Below are 17,763 nucleotides of genomic sequence, written 5' to 3'. Positions count from 1 at the left end.
GATGAGTGAGGCCACTTTGTTCCGTTAAGTGCTTTGTGGGGAAAGCATTTCCAGAGCTCCTATAGAAATCCAAGATAATATCACTCAATGAACCTTCCTTTCAGCTGCTGTGCAGTGTGGCGTTTTCAAAATGAAGAGGTTACCCATCCACCCCCACCCCCCTCGTGTCTATGTATGTGATATATTCAGAATGGGTCTGTTTCCTAAAGGCATCTGGAAAATACATGTAGAAGAAATAATGAAAGAAATAAAAATTAGATCCGGATGAAGTAAAACAGCCAACAGTAGAAAGGCCAATGAGGTTGCTAAACTGCAACTCTAGATCTGATGTTCTGAATGACAAGGCAGAATGAAAAATAATTACAGGAAGTATCTCTAAGTGCTTCTGCCAGCTTGCTATGGTTTCAATTCCAAACGGTGTTTTGTAGTTTGGACAGGAATGTAGTGGTAGGCAACTAGATCCTAACTATAGAATGCAGAGCTCTGCAGACTTGGAAATTAAAATCATTTTGCAAACTTATTGACTAATTATCACATGCAGCATTTAAAAGCATTTAATCTTTAGGAAGTATAATATGCAATACAGTGACTATGCAGACATAGACTTCTTTATCTAGAATATATCACCTCGCTTTTTCTTTAAAACTAATTCGTTTTCATTGTCTCTTGGTAATCCCTAAATTCACTGTTGTCTAAGAAAAAAAAATCCCATACTCTATTTTCAAGATACATGTCTGCATTGAAAAACAGTGGTATTATTGATTTCTAAATACCCAAAGGTGTCTTGAGGTTAATTTAGGTGTATTAACAAAATCACTCAACATATGTCTCTAGAAACTGGGTGAGAATACTGATGGAGAGGCCCTAGACATCCATTTTTTTTGAGTGTTGACTCTATCATCAAACAGTAGACACCCTGATTTTTTTTTCCTGTTTCTAACACAAGTGAGTCAATGTTCCTTCCTTCCCTTTATCTTAAAAACTAACAAGGTACACAAAGAAACTAAGCAGAAAATTTCCAGGAAAACATTAAGGCCTTTGACATTGGATGTTTTATTTGACCAAGAGAACAAAAGACTTACTTACCGTGGGAGAAGCATCTCTCAAATCATGTGACTCTTCCCATAATATTTTGATGAGCTCTGGAAGCTTAGGTATGCTTTCTCCATTAGCTTTTGAACATGGATGTTTAAAAATAGGTGCTAATGTTTAAAGGCAGAGAGATAATGGCAAACAGAGTGGATGGTGGAGTCTTCAGATCTGGGATGGCATGAGCTCCCTGTACAGATTCCAGGCTTGTCTTTGAAATGAAGCTGAAATTAACACCTGCCTCTTGGAGTCACAAGATGAGGAAGTTGCAGACCCTGATCCCTATCAACCCACAGGAAGTGGGTGGTGGTTGGTGGCCTCCTTCCATGATTAAACCACACATTTGCTTTTTTATCTGAATATGACATTAAGTGTCTGTATCTAAACCTTTCATTACTGTCTACTGCAAAGGTCTCACCTGACCTGGCATGATGATGTGTGCAGCTTGATCATGCTGTCCATTGTTTAAAAGTTGTGCTTTATTCACATTTTGGGGGTGGATTTGTGGGCCTCTGGCCTATTTCCCTGTGACCTTGATGTTTTTGGCTATCTCTCTAAAGGCTAGCATTCTTACACCATTTTTCTGGGCTTTTAGTTACCTAGTGTTCAGAATGAATCTAGTAGCAACAGCCAAATGTTTCACCACATGGCATTAATCTCTTCTGCCCTGCCAGACTGCTCCTTCAGATGCAGCCATTTTGCCTTGGCCTCCTAGGGCTGCATTCTCAGTACTTTTCCAGCGGCCGCTTACATCCTTCCCACTGATGCTCAACATCTCTGTCCATTTTTGTCCCTTAAGTTAGGCCTAACCCATAGAACACTTTCCTTTGGGTTTGCTCGATGGATTGTGCCATGTTCTTTGGTGTATTCTCTCCGAATAGATATATTGTGTCTAATAGAGTTTAATAGGTTTAGAAGCTAGAAAATCCCATGAGATGTCTACAAATCCAAATGTTTAATTTTCCAGGTAGGAACAGCTGGCTGCTAACTTTCATGTCACACACTAAGTACTACAACATATATACATAGATAATTTAAACCCCTCACATTGTATGAGCAAATAATGTTTTTTCCTCTAAAAGTTTTCAGTGAAAAAAATCATTGTCTAGGAAGTAGAGGTATGGCTCAAGTGGCAGAGTTCCAGTCCTGAACAGAAAAAGCGAATCAAAACCACAACGCTTTCTTTAAGCCAACACGAAATACAAATTAATAAAATGAGAATGTCTAGTTAGAGAGCTGGTTTTGGAAATGTAGAAATTATATCAACATTCATTTATATCTCCATATGAAGAGTTCCATATCAAAAGATAACTTTGATCATTTTGTGCATACTAAAATAATGTGTGTTTTCTTTCTCTTTCATTTTGTTCTTGAGACAGGATCTCTCTATGTAACCCATGAAGGCCTCACTCTCCAAATCCTCCTGCCTTAGTCCTCTGAATGCTGGGATTGAGGTGTATACCACCTCACCCGTCCAGAAGTATGATTTTAATGACCCATAACCTACTATTTACAACCTTCCAACTTGGGGTAAATTATTTTACTCCAGGGTCTCGGTAGTTCCCACTTTGCCTTAGTGTTGAGAACAGAAAATGAATCTCTATGGCCTAAAGTTATTAGAGCAATTTTGGGCCCTTGAAAATACAAAGCCTACCTTCCCTCCCATTCTCTTTTCTTCTCATTATCCCTCTCCCTCTCCCTCTCCCTCTCTCTCCTTCTCTCTTTTCCTCTCCCCCTCCCCTCTCTCTCTCTTCTCTGTCTCTCTTCTCTCTCTGTCTCTCTGTCTTTCTCTCTCTCTCTCTCTCTCTCTCTCTCTCTCTCTCTCTCTCTCTCTCTCGCAATCTGTCTCCCCTCCCTCTCTCCCTCTCTCTCCTCCTACTGGAAAATGAGCTTTTTCCAATAGAGCATTTTAAAGATAGGTTTAAATAAGAGGTAAAACAGAAAATAACGAAATTCATCTTTGCCAGTTCAGCAGGTGAATCCCAGGTGAATGGAGAGAAAGTCGTCACCTCCTACAATGAGATTTTTCTTTGAAAAAGGCAATACAGCGTTGTTTTTGTTTTCTTTGGGTCTAGTGGCCAGTGTTGCAAGATACAGTGCTGGCTTTTGTTTTGTTTTTCATTTTCCTTTAGGTTCACATGGCACTGAGCAACAAAATAATAAAAGAAAAAAATCTGTTTTTTAATAATACCAGCACACACACAAGGAAGAGGAAAGAGCCCCATTGCTTACCCATTTGCCCACCAATCACTGTGTAGACTCAGCAGGGAGTCCTGACAGCACACCTGACTTTTCATTTATTTATTTTTTATTGGTTCTTGGAGAGGTTTGTGGTTCATTCCATGTAGGTTGCAAGCCCTTCTATTACAGGAACAAATGGTCTCTGGGGTGATTTTCTTTATTAACTTTTAGGGCAAAGGAGGGAGAAATAGAAGAATTGCTTAACTGCAATATGCTGGCAAAAAGTTTGGACTTTTGTACTCTTCAATGATACTTTGAAATGTTTCACTTGATCCTGCTTCTTATGATGGATTGACTGACTGTACAGAAGGCAGCAAAGTGATGGAGTAGAAAGACAGCTGACAGAGACAGAGAGAAATCGTGGGATGGTCAGAGCTGGCCACTTGGCCACTTTGGCTGAGCTATATCACTAGATTTTTGATGTCCCTGCACCTCCATAGGATGAAGGAGTTGCCTGCCACTGTCCTCCTACAATAAGACTTGACAGCTTCATGAGTGAAGATGAAACCTTCACTATTCACTCTGTTAAGAAATCCAAGGCAGTCTCCTCCTGTTCATAATGCTTCGATAGTCATCATGAAATAAGCGTGTGTGGTGTTACATGCCTGCTGTGCCTTTTTTTTTTTTTTTGGAATGAAAACTTTATTGTGAGAACAGTAGAGAAAGCTACAAAAAGTTTCAAATGGAGAAATCATTGTTCCATTTTTATTTTTCCATGATGCCTCTTCACTGTCGAGAAAGGACTGCTTTAGAGCAAGTCAAGGATAGTATTTATCTTTCTTTTTATTTTCAAATTTTTATTATCAAACTGATGTACAGAGAGGTTACAGTTTCATACGTTAGGCATTGGATACATTTCTTGTACTGTTTGTTACCTTGTCCCTCATACCCCCCTCCCTCCTCTCCCTTTCCCTTCCCCCCCCAGGTGTTCACTTCACTTACACCAAACAGTTTTGCAAGTATTGCTTTTGTAGTTGTTTGTCTTTTTTTACCCTTTGTCTCTCAATTTTGGTATTCCCTTTCAATTTCCTACTTCTAATACCAGTATACACAGTTTCCAATATACAGATAAGATTACAGAAATAGTGTAGGTACAACCACAGGAAGGTGATACAAGAACATCATCAGTAATAGAAGCTACAGATACACATGGGACGTTGAAAGTAGTTACAACTGTGATATATCAATTGTTTCCATAACATGGAGTTCATTTCACTTAGCATCATCTTATGTGTTCATAAGGGTATAGCTATTGGGCTCTTGTGATGCTCTGTTATGACTTGCCTAAACCTGTACTAATTATTCCCAATAAGGGAGACCATAGAGTCCATGTTTCTTTGGGTCTGGTTCAGCCACTCTGGCAAGCAGTATGGAGATTCCTCAGAAGGCTAAATATAGAACTCCCCTATGACCCAGCAGCCCCACTTTTGGGTATCTATCCAAAAGACCACAAACAAAATCACAGTAATGCCACCAGCACAACAATGTTCATCGCAGCACAATTTGTCATACCAAGAATCTGGAACCAACCCAGATGCCCCTCAGTAGATGAATGGATCAGGAAAATGTGGTACATATACACAATGGAATTTTATGCCTCTATCAGAAAGAATGACATTGCCCCATTTGTAAGGAAATGGAAGGACTTGGAAAAAATTATACTAAGTGAAGTGAGCCTGCTGTGCCTTTAATCCACACCATGAAATAGGTACAAAGAATGATTCCGAGACCCACTATGCTATGCCCAAGGTTCCAGAATCTGTGGTTGGTGGCAGCCATCCTCTGGCATGGCAAACATCTCAGGACCATGCCACTGTCTCTCAGGAACATCCATCACACAAAGAATGCTAAGTCACTCTTGTAATATGCAAGGTCATAAAGAGTGAGGAACAATGAGAAGCTCTATTCTAGATCATGGCACCCAGACTGAGAGATCAACATAGTCACAATGGAGGACCAAAGAGGAGTTCACCTGCAGGCAAGAAAGAAGGAGAAACGAGTTAGCTAGAACACAAATGCTTTTCCTTTATCATCTATGCTTTTGCTTTGAATCTTTCTCTTTAATAATAGGAAAGTCTTGGAATCTAGTAAGCAAGTAAAATACCTAGTTAGCATGTAGATTCTATTTGAGCAATTTCGGAGGCTTTTAAAAGCTCCAAGGGAGTGAGAAAAGATGAAGTTGTTGGTACAAGGTCTACCATTTCTAGTAAATGAGTTGCTTTCCTCCTCTTATCCTGGTCTCCCAAACTATAAACTAATTGGCTTGACCAAATTAAATCCAATCACAGAATAAAATATGGAGGATACAAAGATAGAGACAGTTCTTTTCTCTGAAGGCTCTATACCCCTTTATTTCTGTGATTCATCATCAATGAAAAGACCAATAGTTTGGTGTGAATTATTTGGACATTCCAAGCTACAAATAACATAAAAACTTATTCATATGAAGAATAAGCAATAAAAATTTAAATAGAGTTATGGTTGGTAGTATATACTTCAATGTCCATCAAATTTGTAATTTACAAGGCTTACTCTTCGTTGCTTATGATGTAACTAAACATTTCAAAGATATAATAAAGTGGTGAGATTGTGCTTACGTGAATATATTATATTTTATGAAACACAATGCATCATTTTACTAAAAAAGTAACCATCTCAAAATGAGTCTTGTAGATTCTAATCTGTGCACTATGCGAGGACAACCAGTGAATTATTTCCCCCCATAATTTGCATTTCCTCCTGCATTGTGGATGCAAAATAATGGTCTTTATTTGCCTTGGTTTCAGAATTAAATTAGTTTGTATATTTGTTGTCTCCTCAAAGTGTTGTCTTCCCAAATTTGGTTTCAAATACAGTTATTTTCATTCAATTCTGTTTCTCTCTTCTCTCTATTTCTCTCTCCTCTCTCTTTCTCTGTCTCTGTCTCTTTTCTCTCTTTCTCATTTGGCCTTTTTTTTTTTTTTTCCTGCTGCTCCTGGAATTGAACTCTGGGCCTGGGTACTGTCCCTGAGCTCCTTTTTGCTCAGGGCTAGTGGTCTACCAGCTGAGCCACTTCTAGCTCTTTCTGTGCTTAATTGGAGATAAGAGTCTCATGGACTTTACTACCCAGGCTGGCTTTGAACCATGATCTCAGATCTCAGCCTCCTAAATAGCTAGGATTACAAACATAGACCAGAGCCCATCGGGCCTTCATCTTTTACTTTCCTTACTGTTACTATTCTGGATGGATTTTATTTTTGTATCTGATATCCATGAACTCTTTTAAATTCCATTTAATTGGTTCACTTCCATTTTCTATTATTTTCCTTCCTTCATCGTACTATGTGTGATATATTTAGCTAAATCTGTTATGATTTTGATCTAATCCTTTCTCAAGGTTTTGAGGTGTGTGTGTGTGTGTGTGTGTGTGTGTGTGTGTGTGTGTGTGTGTGTTTAATGGACCTAACCATGTTACAGTGTTGGTAAAGTAGGAAAAAAGAAGATCAGAAACTCGGTGTTTCCTGAATGCAAATAAATTACAAGGAAGAAACCAAAAAGGCATTCATCACAGAGATTATTTTGAAAGTTAATAGCAAACTTGGGGGTCTTGAAAAGCAGCAGGAAATACCAGGTTTGGAATAGCCCAAAATCTCCACATTTGGGAGGGATATGTGGGGGAGGGGGGGGGATGTGTAACCTAGAAATAACCTTACACAGGAACAAACCAGCCACACTTTTCAATTTCAAGCTAGAAGAACTAAAAAGTTATTTCTACCTAATAAAAAGGTACAATAAGATTCTAAATTCCCCCAGAAACATTTCATCTATGTTATAACGCATCAAAAGCCACCAAGGGGCCATTTATCCTGTAGCCACTGCTTATAAAGTTTTCCGGGCATTTGTGATTTTTTGCGTGCTGGGGAGGATGGAAAGGGACTTTAGGACAGAAGGGAGGAATAGAATGGCCACTTTGATTAAGCTAGTAGAAGAAAATATAGGAAGATTTAAAATTTTTGTTCTAACTATTTATTTAACAAATAAACGTTCATTTAACTCCTCTCAGGACTCAAATACCTTCATCTTTCTGCATCCATATGGTTAGTTCCAGCACCCCTATAGATTCTTAAATCTGCAGATACTTGAGTCCTCTGTATAAAATGACAACATGGAATTTGCCTGTAACCAATTAACATCTGTCTTATACTACCAGTCAAATCTAGATTACTTGTACATTTCCTAATCCAAGGTAAATGCTATGCAAGTAGTTGATAGACTGTAGGACTGAGGAAATAATGAGGAGGAAATCTATACAGGCTTAATAACATACAGCTTATGTTTTTTCTTACTATTTCCTATCTGAAGCTGGGTAAGTGTGCAGACTTGAAACCCACAGATATAGACAAGTGACCATATTGTTCTAGGGGTTGTAACAACCCAGATGAAGTATCAGGCCCTCTTCAATATTACGTAGCAATGGAAAGATCTGATATAGAAGCAAATATCCACATATTAAGACAGCCAGGGATCTGTTAGCAAGGTTCCAAGATAGTAGGATCAGAACTGTTAAAAGTTCCTAGGATAGAAAAGACTCTTCTAAGAAATGGTATAAAGGCCTGAAAAATTCCTAGGCCCTGACCAAGGATCAACAAGACACTCAATGAATAAAAGTGCAAGTGACACTAGATTGAGTCATAGAGGTGGTTTGGGGAGGAGAAAAAAGTAAGAATTTTTTTAAAGAATTGTTAAATTAACTACAGAAAAGTAAAATGTATTTGTCAAGCAGGTTCATCACGGATGGAGTCAAAAGATAACACTGACAAAATAACTGAAAATTTTGGTTGCAAAAGGACAAATTTTTCTCAATCTTTGCAAAAAGAAACTTATTTACATCAATGTGAAAAAAGTTAGTAAGCCCAACAGTAAAACAAGTGAACGAATTTATAAGGAGACAGACAAAAATAAATAGCTTTAAATTGTATTAAGGATGTCCCACTTATACTGAGAGACATTCAGGTAAGAACTATACTAAGAGGTCATTTTATTATGCTGACCCATTGGGAAAAATACAAACATTTTGAAATCTGAAAGTTGGAGACTTAGAGAACCAGAAACCGTCATGTTTCACAGGAATATAGAAATCTGACCTTTGTGGTGGTAGCTCTCCAGATTCTCAAAATGTATACCTAAAAGTTTCACTTCCTATACTTTATCTAAGATGTATTTGCACAAATGTTCAATATTTATTATATACACAGATACTCATGGCAATATCATTTGCATCCCAGAAGCCCTGAGCCATGTTAAGTGTAAGCAAGGAACTAGAAGGCAAAACTGGCAAGGTCAGCATGTAAAGAGTCTTTCTTATGGCAGGTTCGGTGCCAACTTTATGTCTTTAGAGTACAGCAGTGGCCTAATCAAGTTTACATAATTAGGCTGAGCACAGTCGTTCATGCCAATAATCCCAGCTACTTGGAATAGATAAGAAGGATCACTACTAAAGCTAGCTGAGGCAAAAAATTATCTAGACCCTCTCTCAACAGACAAACCACATATAGGTACCAGGCCCCTGCTATCTTACCTGCATTGGCAATATAAATAGGAGGATTATGGTTCATGCCAGGCAAAGACCTTCGACCTATCTGGGAAAACTAGAGAAAAAAAAAAAAAAAAAAAAAGAGATAGGCAGCATGGCTCAACTGGTTAGACCACTTTTTTTTTTTTTTGTGAGACTCTTTTTTTTTTTATTAATTGGACATAAATTTTTTTACAAGGTGATGTGCAAAGAGGGTGAGGGTGCAGTTACATAGTAGGGCAGTGTGTACATTTCTTATGATATCTTACAACCTGTTTTTCTATCCCTTGTCTAGGTCAGGTTGACATATATGCAATATACAATGTATCAAGAACATATACAGTATTCACAGACTTGGTCTCTACTGTCTCTCCGTCTCCCTTTGTTAACAGTCATATATCAGGGAGATCATGCCCCTTTGTTTTCTGTGTTCTAGGCTTGTCTCACTCAACATTATTTGTTCGAGTTCCGACCATTTCCCTGCAAATAACAATATTTCACCATTCCTAATCGCTATGTAGTATTCCATTGTGTATAAGTACCATATTTTTTGGATCCATTCGTCTGTGGAGGGGCATCTGGGTTGTTTCCATATTTTAGCTATTGTGAATTGTGCCACGATAAACATGGTAGTACAAATGCCTTTTTGATATCTTGGATTTTGCTGTTTAGGATAGATGCCTAGGAGTGGTATGGCTGGGTCATAGGGTAGGTCTATATTGAGCTTTTTGAGAAACCTCCATACTGTTCTCCAAAGTGGTTGTACTAATTTGCACTCCCACCAACAATGGAGAAGGGTTCCTCTTTCCCCACAGCCCCTCCAGCATTTGTTGTTTCCTGAGTTCAGAGTATAGGCCATTCTAACTGGGGTGAGGTGGTATCTCAGGGTTGTTTTTATTTGCATTTCCTTTACTAGCAGGGATGTTGAGCATTTCCTCATATGTTTCTTTGCCATTTTTATATCTTCTCTTGTGAAGTCTCTCTTTAGCTCTTTTGCCCATTTCCTAATAGGTTTATTGGGCTTGGAGGGGCTTAGTTTTTTGAGTTCTCTGTAGATGACCGATATCAGGCCTTTGTCTGTTGCTGTGCTGGTAAATATCCTTTCCCATATCGTTGGCTGTCTTTCTATTTTGGTGGCTATGTCCTTAGCTGTGCAGAAACTTTTTAATTTGTAGTAGTCCCATTTGTCGAGTCTTTCTCCTATTTGTTGTGCCCCTGGGACTCTATTCAGGAAGTTCCTTCCTGTGCCTATAAGTTCTAGTGTCTTTCCTACTCTGTCCTTCAGTAGTTTCAAGGATTCAGGTCTGATGTTGAGGTCCTTGATCCATTTTGAGTTGATCTTGGTGCATGGTGATAGGCTTGGGTCTACTTTGAGTTTTCTGCATATGGCTGCCCAGTTCTCCCAGCACCAGTAGTTGAAGAGGCTATGTTTATTCCATTGTATATCTTTAGCTCCTTTGTCGAATATCAGTTGGCTGTAAGAGTGCGGTTTTATTTCTGGGTCTTCAGTTCTAATCCATTGTAGACCACTTTTCTTGCAAGCACAAGGACCTGAGTCCAAACCTCAATACCTACCCAAATGAACTTTTTAAAATTGCATATTTAAAAGACAAACCCTCAATGTCAAAGGACAGATTAGAAAGCACCAAATCCAGACATAATGCAATGATAGCCAAAAACAAAAACAAAACAAAGCAAAACAAAAAAAAAAAAACGTTTTGGAAACCCTGAGGAAAGCGTGGACCTTCTGCCTGTGTACACTCAAGGTCTGTGTTCTGAAGCCTGTCTCCTTGACAGGCCACTCCGGCTCCGTCTGTCTGCTGAGACCTAAGACCCTCAGTCCCCAGGAACTGTTCTTCCCTCTAGGCCTCTGCTGAACCATCCTCCCAGCCCAGAGCTCATGGGGCGTTTTAATTAACCAATTTGACTGGGAGTAAAAGACGAAGATGCTCAATGGATCTGACCCCAGCAAGCCCAGGCATTCATCAGCCTATATATAAACACAGAAGCTGGTTTTTACTTTTTCTTTTAATGAAGAATTTGATGTCAGTGAATGAACTGACCAGGGTAGTTGTAAAAAAAAAAAAAAGAGAGAGAGAGAGAGAGAGAGATGCTTGGTTTTTCAATTCTTTCATATGCTTTCACAGTGAGGACAGTCTCTCTGTGAAGCTAAAGCAAGGGCAAGAGGAGCAAACGCTGCCCTGAAAGAAAGTAAACCAGACGGCTGTGGAATTCAAAAAGGGAAGGGTTTTGTCATGGAGGATTTATTAAGGACAAGTTTTAGATGAGTTAATGAGAGCTCTGAATCGGCAAATTTCACCCAAATGAAAAGAAAATATTTTTTATAGACTTTACCTTTGTGATCTCAAAATAAAGCTAAATTTTTGGAGGGCAGTCCCACAGACAGCTTCTGCCTCCACTATCCTCGTGAGAGTTTATGACACCTCAACAAGCCATGTAAAGTGAGGTGCTTGGAGGAGGACATGATCTGGGGTTTTACTATATAGCTCAAACTTGCATAAAACCCAAGATCCTCTCCTGCCTCAGCCTCCCAAATGCTGAGATTAACGACATGTGCAACCATGCCCAGCTACATTCAGGTTATTTGAATTGAATTTTCAAGGTTATTTCAAAAACTCAGAAAACAAACACCAGCTCAAAAGAAAGACGTTCTCCTCCGGCTTCCTCTAAAACACTCTAGAAACCTTTATTCTCCAAGTGAAAGTCCACCTGTTGAGCACAATGTTGTTTTATATTTCTTCTTCCTGACAGCAGAACATAACCCTCAGGATTCCTTGCAGTTGGACAGTTTTCAACCTAGTGCCACTCAGAAATCAGCAATGGTGTCAGCTCCTCATGTAAATCTTCACTCATCACAGTAAATGCTTCCAGTAAAACCAGATCACTTTTTTTTCCCAAGCCATTCCTACATCTCTGCACACACCCCCTCCCCTTCGGGAGATATAGTTTCTAATCTGAGGCTGAGAACCTTAGTGTTCTGCGAACCAGGAGCCTGGTTTTCTTTCTCTATATTCCCTTTGGGATAACATTTTGGTTTTTTTCTTAACCTTCACAATGTTTGCACAGAGGTGGATGGTAAGGTCCTAAACGTGAACTATTTGGGTATTACTGAACAAATAGGAAATGTTATTTTTGTGTTTCATGAAAATGGTTGTTTGCTCCAGTTCTTTATTTTTACAAAATGAATTGTCCTCCACTTTGACAAGCAGCAACTGTGTCATCAAAAGGCAGAGTATTCTGGATCCGAGATTCAGGCAAGTCTCAGCCGGCTGATTTTTCTATTTCCTGCCATGCTGACTGGAGTCGCTACTTGGTAAATACCAGGCAGATGGGCTAGTCTGGAAGATCCAAAATGGCTCCACTCCTAGCACTGTCCCCTGGGCCCTGCGGGGACTGTCACCTGAAGTGGCCACATGTCACCCAACCAGCACAGTGACCTCAAGAAGAGGAGGTTTGCACGGGTGAACGAGGAGGTTGTCTTAGACATTCACTCTAGAAGTTTGTCACTATGTCCTTCTACTACAGCAGTCTGGGAACCCACCTAAGACTCCAGGGGATGGGACCTAAACCCTGCATTCCCACTGGAAAGACCTCCAAAAACTTTACAGTCATCTGCAGTTGCCAAAGAGGTGCATCATGAGAAGATAATTCAGCCTCCTATGTCTCGGTAATGAACGCATCTATCAAGGCAGCTCCCACTACCTAAACACTCACTGAATGTGCATAGTGGCACCAGCCATGCGTCTGAAAGCTACCCATTGCCATGAGGATATGGATCATGATATTCCTCACATCAGTTTCGGACAATACTTTGCCTCTCCCCTCCAAATGTTGCAAGTTTCTCCACTTCTTACTCAGACTACCTAGTGGTGCTGGCTTCTAAAAGGCTAAATTGTTGAGAGTTAATGAATGAGGTTCCGGACAATGCACTAATAATGGTTAAAGCAGCATCTTCATTCATTGAGCATAGTACCACGATGAGGCAGATGTTCTCAATAGTTTCCATTCCCTAATATGAAGAACATGACACTTTGTGGATGAAGGGACTTAGGTATTATCTCCTGGCTGTTTCGTGGAAAGGCCTGACTTCACAGCTCCTCTTTCATTCCTAACCAGAAAGTCTGTGCTTATGTAAGCATAATGCCTTGGCCTAGAGGTGCAGCTTTACCTGCAAGCTTGGTTCATTGCCTTGGAGTAAAACAACTCCAGATCTCTCAGTGTGTGACAGTAACTCTCACTATTATACAACCTATTTCTAACCTATCTATGTTTTTATTCATAAGGAGAAGCAATATTCTTCATAAGGAGAAATAAGAGTTGAGCAACACCAGAGATTTGTATAGACATGAATAGCTCATCATTAGCTAACATACTATGACTCTCCTCATTTACTTGTCCAGAAATAACAGCTGTAAGACCAGAGGTAAAAACAGGATCCCATATATATTTAAATACGAAGAGCACAGAGATAATTAAGATAGCACAGGATGGCCTGTGGAACCTTCGGGGCAACTTATGGTCATGTGTAACTTAATTGGTTTCAGAGAAACTTAACCAGCTACTGTCTTGATGTCTGAAAACTATTTTGTCTCTGGTGTCTCAAAATTACACTTGCAATGACAGAGATTTCAGTGTGTCCCAATGCACAGCTTCCCTCAGCCCCAAGGAAGGAGGAGGCTGTCCTTAGACTCAGGGTTTGTCTGGCAGGTGGAAAGCCAGGTGGACACAAAGGGATCTACCAGTCGGCTTGTGGACTATGCAGACTTTCTCTCTCCACTGGAGGCGGGAGCCCAGATTCACCAGTCAGTAGATAGATGCCTTTTCTGAGATCTCGGGCCCGATGGCGACTTTCTCACTTTGTAATACATGGGAACTAGACTCCTAACAGCAGCAGTCGCTAAAAGTGAAGAATCTTGGAGGAGTTTTCTGAAATAACAACAACAACAACAACTATATTTTCCTTTCATGCAAGGGAAAGCAGAGATGGGGGTGATTATATTACCTAGATATCTGTGGTTTTGAACCTAAATATTTGTATATATTCTAAGCACCTGTGTATAATTTATTTGTGTAGATTTTTCAGGCCTTAGACCATCTAGCATTTTTTCACAAACAACTACACAGTAGGAAAAACATAAGCCCTGCCTCTGTTTATCTCTGCCGCCTTTCCTCCCATTCTCACAATGAACCTATATATAATATAAATCAATGTTGTTTTATGGAGACGTTGCAGACGTCCTTTACCTGAGTTTTTCCAGGAATTAGAATATTTTGTATATTTTAGGCTCCATGAACAGTGTGTTTGAATGTATTTGTGTGCATTCATAACTGCTATTTATCTCAGTGCATTTTGATGAAGAATTTATTAAATTCCTTTTCTTTAAGGAAGAAGTTGATGGAACTCAACTCAATATTGTTAACTACATTCTCATTGTTCCTTTTTAATTATGATCCTGATTTTTTTTTTTTTTTTTTTTTGGCCAGTCCTGGGCCTTGGACTCAGGGCCTGAGCACTGTCCCTGGCTTCTTCCCGCTCAAGGCTAGCACTCTGCCACTTGAGCCACAGCGCCGCTTCTGGCCGTTTTCTGTATATGTGGTGCTGGGGAATTGAACCTAGGGCCTCGTGTATCCGAGGCAGGCACTCTTGCCACTAGTCTATATCCCCAGCCCGTGATCCTGATGTTTTGAGCTGATTTGTATTGCCTTTGAGTCTTCAAAGTAGAATTCAACTTTATTTAACTAAATATCTTCATCCTGTAACTTTTAAAAAAGAAAACTACTAATAGGATAAACCATAGAATAGCTTTTGAAAAAAGTATGAAAAAAGTATGACCTGTGATCAAATTAAATGAAAAATGGATACATGCATTAAAACTTAATCATCTTAAATTGATTTGTGTAGCAAAGCAAGTGAATTGACATGAAGAATGGAAATAGTAGGATAGACAGCCTGGCGTGGGGCATTTGACTCTGTATTTTATTGCCTCCTGTCAGTAGGATCTCTGGTTTCCACAGGCAGACTGGCAACTAACTGTTTGAGAGAAGGCATCACCCAGAGCCCTATTATTATCGTTTGGGGAGATGAGTTTGCAGGCTCGGCAATCTTCAAGGCGAGCTAGCATGCTGGTCTTATATAACATGGAACGGGACTAGGAACATGGCTTAAGTGGTAGAGTACCTTTCTAGCAAGCACAAGGCCTTGAGTAAAAACCCCAATAGCTCCAAAGAAGAAGAAAAAGGAGAAAGAAAAAGCATAGAAGGACTGAAATCACCAGGTTGTGATTCGGTGTTAAGCCTTGAGGACCTAATTCAAATTGCCCAGGCTAAATCTGCTTTCTGGCTTTCATTACAACACATATGATTACTTCACCAACTCAACCTATTCATTTTGGATATATATGTGTATATACTCATTAGATAATCATTTTATTCAATACACATATAAAGCAAATTAACTGATAGCTATCTCGTAGTTATCAATTCCTTCCGTTACATTTGTTGGATAATTCAATGGAGCCATTTCTTTTTCCCGTACAATGATTTCCTGATGGTTTTTATAAAATATTGTATCCATCCAGAGCAACCTGCTCATTCATTATAACTAATCATCAAGGACAAAAAAATACCTGCTAGGAGATTTTATAACAAAGGAAATCATTTTTTATAAACACACAAAGTGTGTATATAAAGACACAAAAGAAACCGACTAGCCTTCAGACAACATTCAGCCATTCTTCCAAACCTTAAAGACTAAAACATCTTCAATTGTGAAATAGTACAACCAAACAAAGTACATCCTCTGTTCATACTGCCAGGTAATTAACTCATAGGATTTGGAGAAATAGCTGTTTTCATCTGAGACCCCTGCTGGGACATACACAGCTAACTCTGCCTTATCTACAGAAGAAAAGTTAAAGGAAAGAACAGATGTTGTGAGTGCTTCTTATGAGCCCTTGTTTGTAGGTATGCTTTTGGGGTCACCCATGTGACAGTGATGGGTACAGAGTGAGGGGGTTGGAGGGAGGATGCTCTCCACTGCTCTGGACTCTACCATGGAAGACAAGCGTCCACTCTCGCTCATTCCGTGGCGAGGACAGTAACGACTCAGATGTCTGAGGGAGAACACTCATTGATAGCTGTAAACACGGATATGGCTTCAGAAAGCCTTAGGCTCTTTAAAAAAACAGGAGTCTTTGTTTCCCAGGCAGTTCTGGATGTCCTATAAAACAAATGTCATCTTAACACATTTCTCACCCATCTAATTCATAGCTACTTTACATCCCTGAGAATTTTTCATTGTGGACTTGGGTTGAACATGGTTAGATAAGCAATAAAAATAAAATTTGGTTTCTTTACACCCCACTCTAAAACAGCTAACTATAAACAGTGTTGTACATTAATAATATATTACATTTAGAAAGTAGATTATATGATAGATGTGCTCTATATTTCATTGCATGCTTAAAATATTCATGCACAGAGAGGGGGAAATACAGAGCACATACCACACTGTTTATAGTGTTATTCTGGGAAGTAGGATTATGCTGTATTTCTCCTCTTGGTTTTTCTTTTCTACATTTTGTGAATATTGCATAATAAATGTGTATTATTTTGAAAATGTTTTGAAGATTAGTTTCTGTGAGCTACAACAATTGAAAATGTTGACATCTTTTTACTTGATAGGTTAAAAGTCTAGACTGTACTGTTTAGTTTCGTAGCTACTGGCCTCTGGGGTTATTTTTAATCGTATTTAAATTAATTAATTGAATTCCTCAGTCCTGCTCTAACAGACTTTCTTCCATTGTCAATATTTCATTATTACAAAGAGTTCTAATGCAGATTCTGGTTACCCAGCATGGATGCTGCAGAAAGGACACCTGTGCCCACAATGCACAGAGAGAGACAGAGAAAGAGAGAGAGAGTCCTTGTCCCTTGCCCTTTTATATGCCTCACTAATCCGTGGCTTAATAATACCCAAGCTTTTTCTCATGGACATTCGGCCCTTTAGAACAAAACAAGGCATGATTCCTACTTCATAACTCCGTCTCCAGGCCATCATTACAGGAGACTCGTGCTTTCTGAATAATAGTTAGTTCCATTAAGCTCAAGACATCTTCACAGACATTTGAAAATCCCAAACCAACACTTCTCCCAAGAAGTGTTAAAGATCAAAAACAGAAAGGCATACTTTGTAGAAAGGTAGCACAAGTAGGAGCATGTCTTTTTTTTTTTTGGGGGGGGGGGGGAATCCAGAAATGCTTCACACAGATAGATATGCTTGACTGGTGTCTTGATATTTGTGCATTCCAATTTATAAATCTGCATTCACTTGCCTCTAGTATTTTCATTTTCCCCCGCACTCAATTCTTGATCATATTCTATTTTCAAAATACAGTTGATTGCTGACCATATATTGCTTTTTATTTCACATGAAATAGGTAGCTGAGGTCAACTGTCTGCATTTGTACTCATTTTCTTATTTGCAGGTATGGTTCTGTGCAGGCAAACTAATCCTAAGTCTTCGACTGAAGTAAAACATACTCTGATTTTAGTTGTCCATTTTATTTTTGACTATGTAAAAGAAAAGTGGGAAAGATTGAAGTTATTTTTCAGGCAGTCGTTTTGAAAATGGGTGACTAGATTAAGTACCTAGAGCTCCTGGCTCTCAATAAATTATGTCCCTGTATTTTTTACAGATGCAATGCTCTTGGTGGCAGAGAGACTAGAAGGGCCATTCAACATTGAGTCGGTCATGGACCCTATAGATGTCAAGATTTCTGAAGCCATCATGAACATGCAAGAAAACAGCATGCAAGTGTCTGCAAAGGTACTTGATTAGTAACATTTCTACTAATATATGC

At 39.2% G+C, this 17,763-nt stretch overlaps 1 protein-coding gene across 1 annotated transcript in view; it reads left to right on the top strand.

Moving 5' to 3' along the window:
- Gpc6 (glypican 6) overlaps positions 1-17,763 on the top strand; it is a 943,908-nt gene that overhangs the window by 824,973 nt on the left and 101,172 nt on the right. Inside the window, exon 5 of the mRNA XM_048341182.1 lies at positions 17,599-17,729. Within this exon, the coding sequence (XP_048197139.1) occupies positions 17,599-17,729 (131 nt within the window). The remainder of the gene's footprint in view (positions 1-17,598; positions 17,730-17,763) is intronic.

This window comes from Perognathus longimembris, chromosome 3 (assembly GCF_023159225.1).
Source record: "Perognathus longimembris pacificus isolate PPM17 chromosome 3, ASM2315922v1, whole genome shotgun sequence".
Lineage (NCBI taxonomy): Eukaryota > Metazoa > Chordata > Mammalia > Rodentia > Heteromyidae > Perognathus > Perognathus longimembris.
Note: the sequence above shows the minus strand (reverse complement) of the source record. Positions and strands in the feature narration are given on the sequence as shown.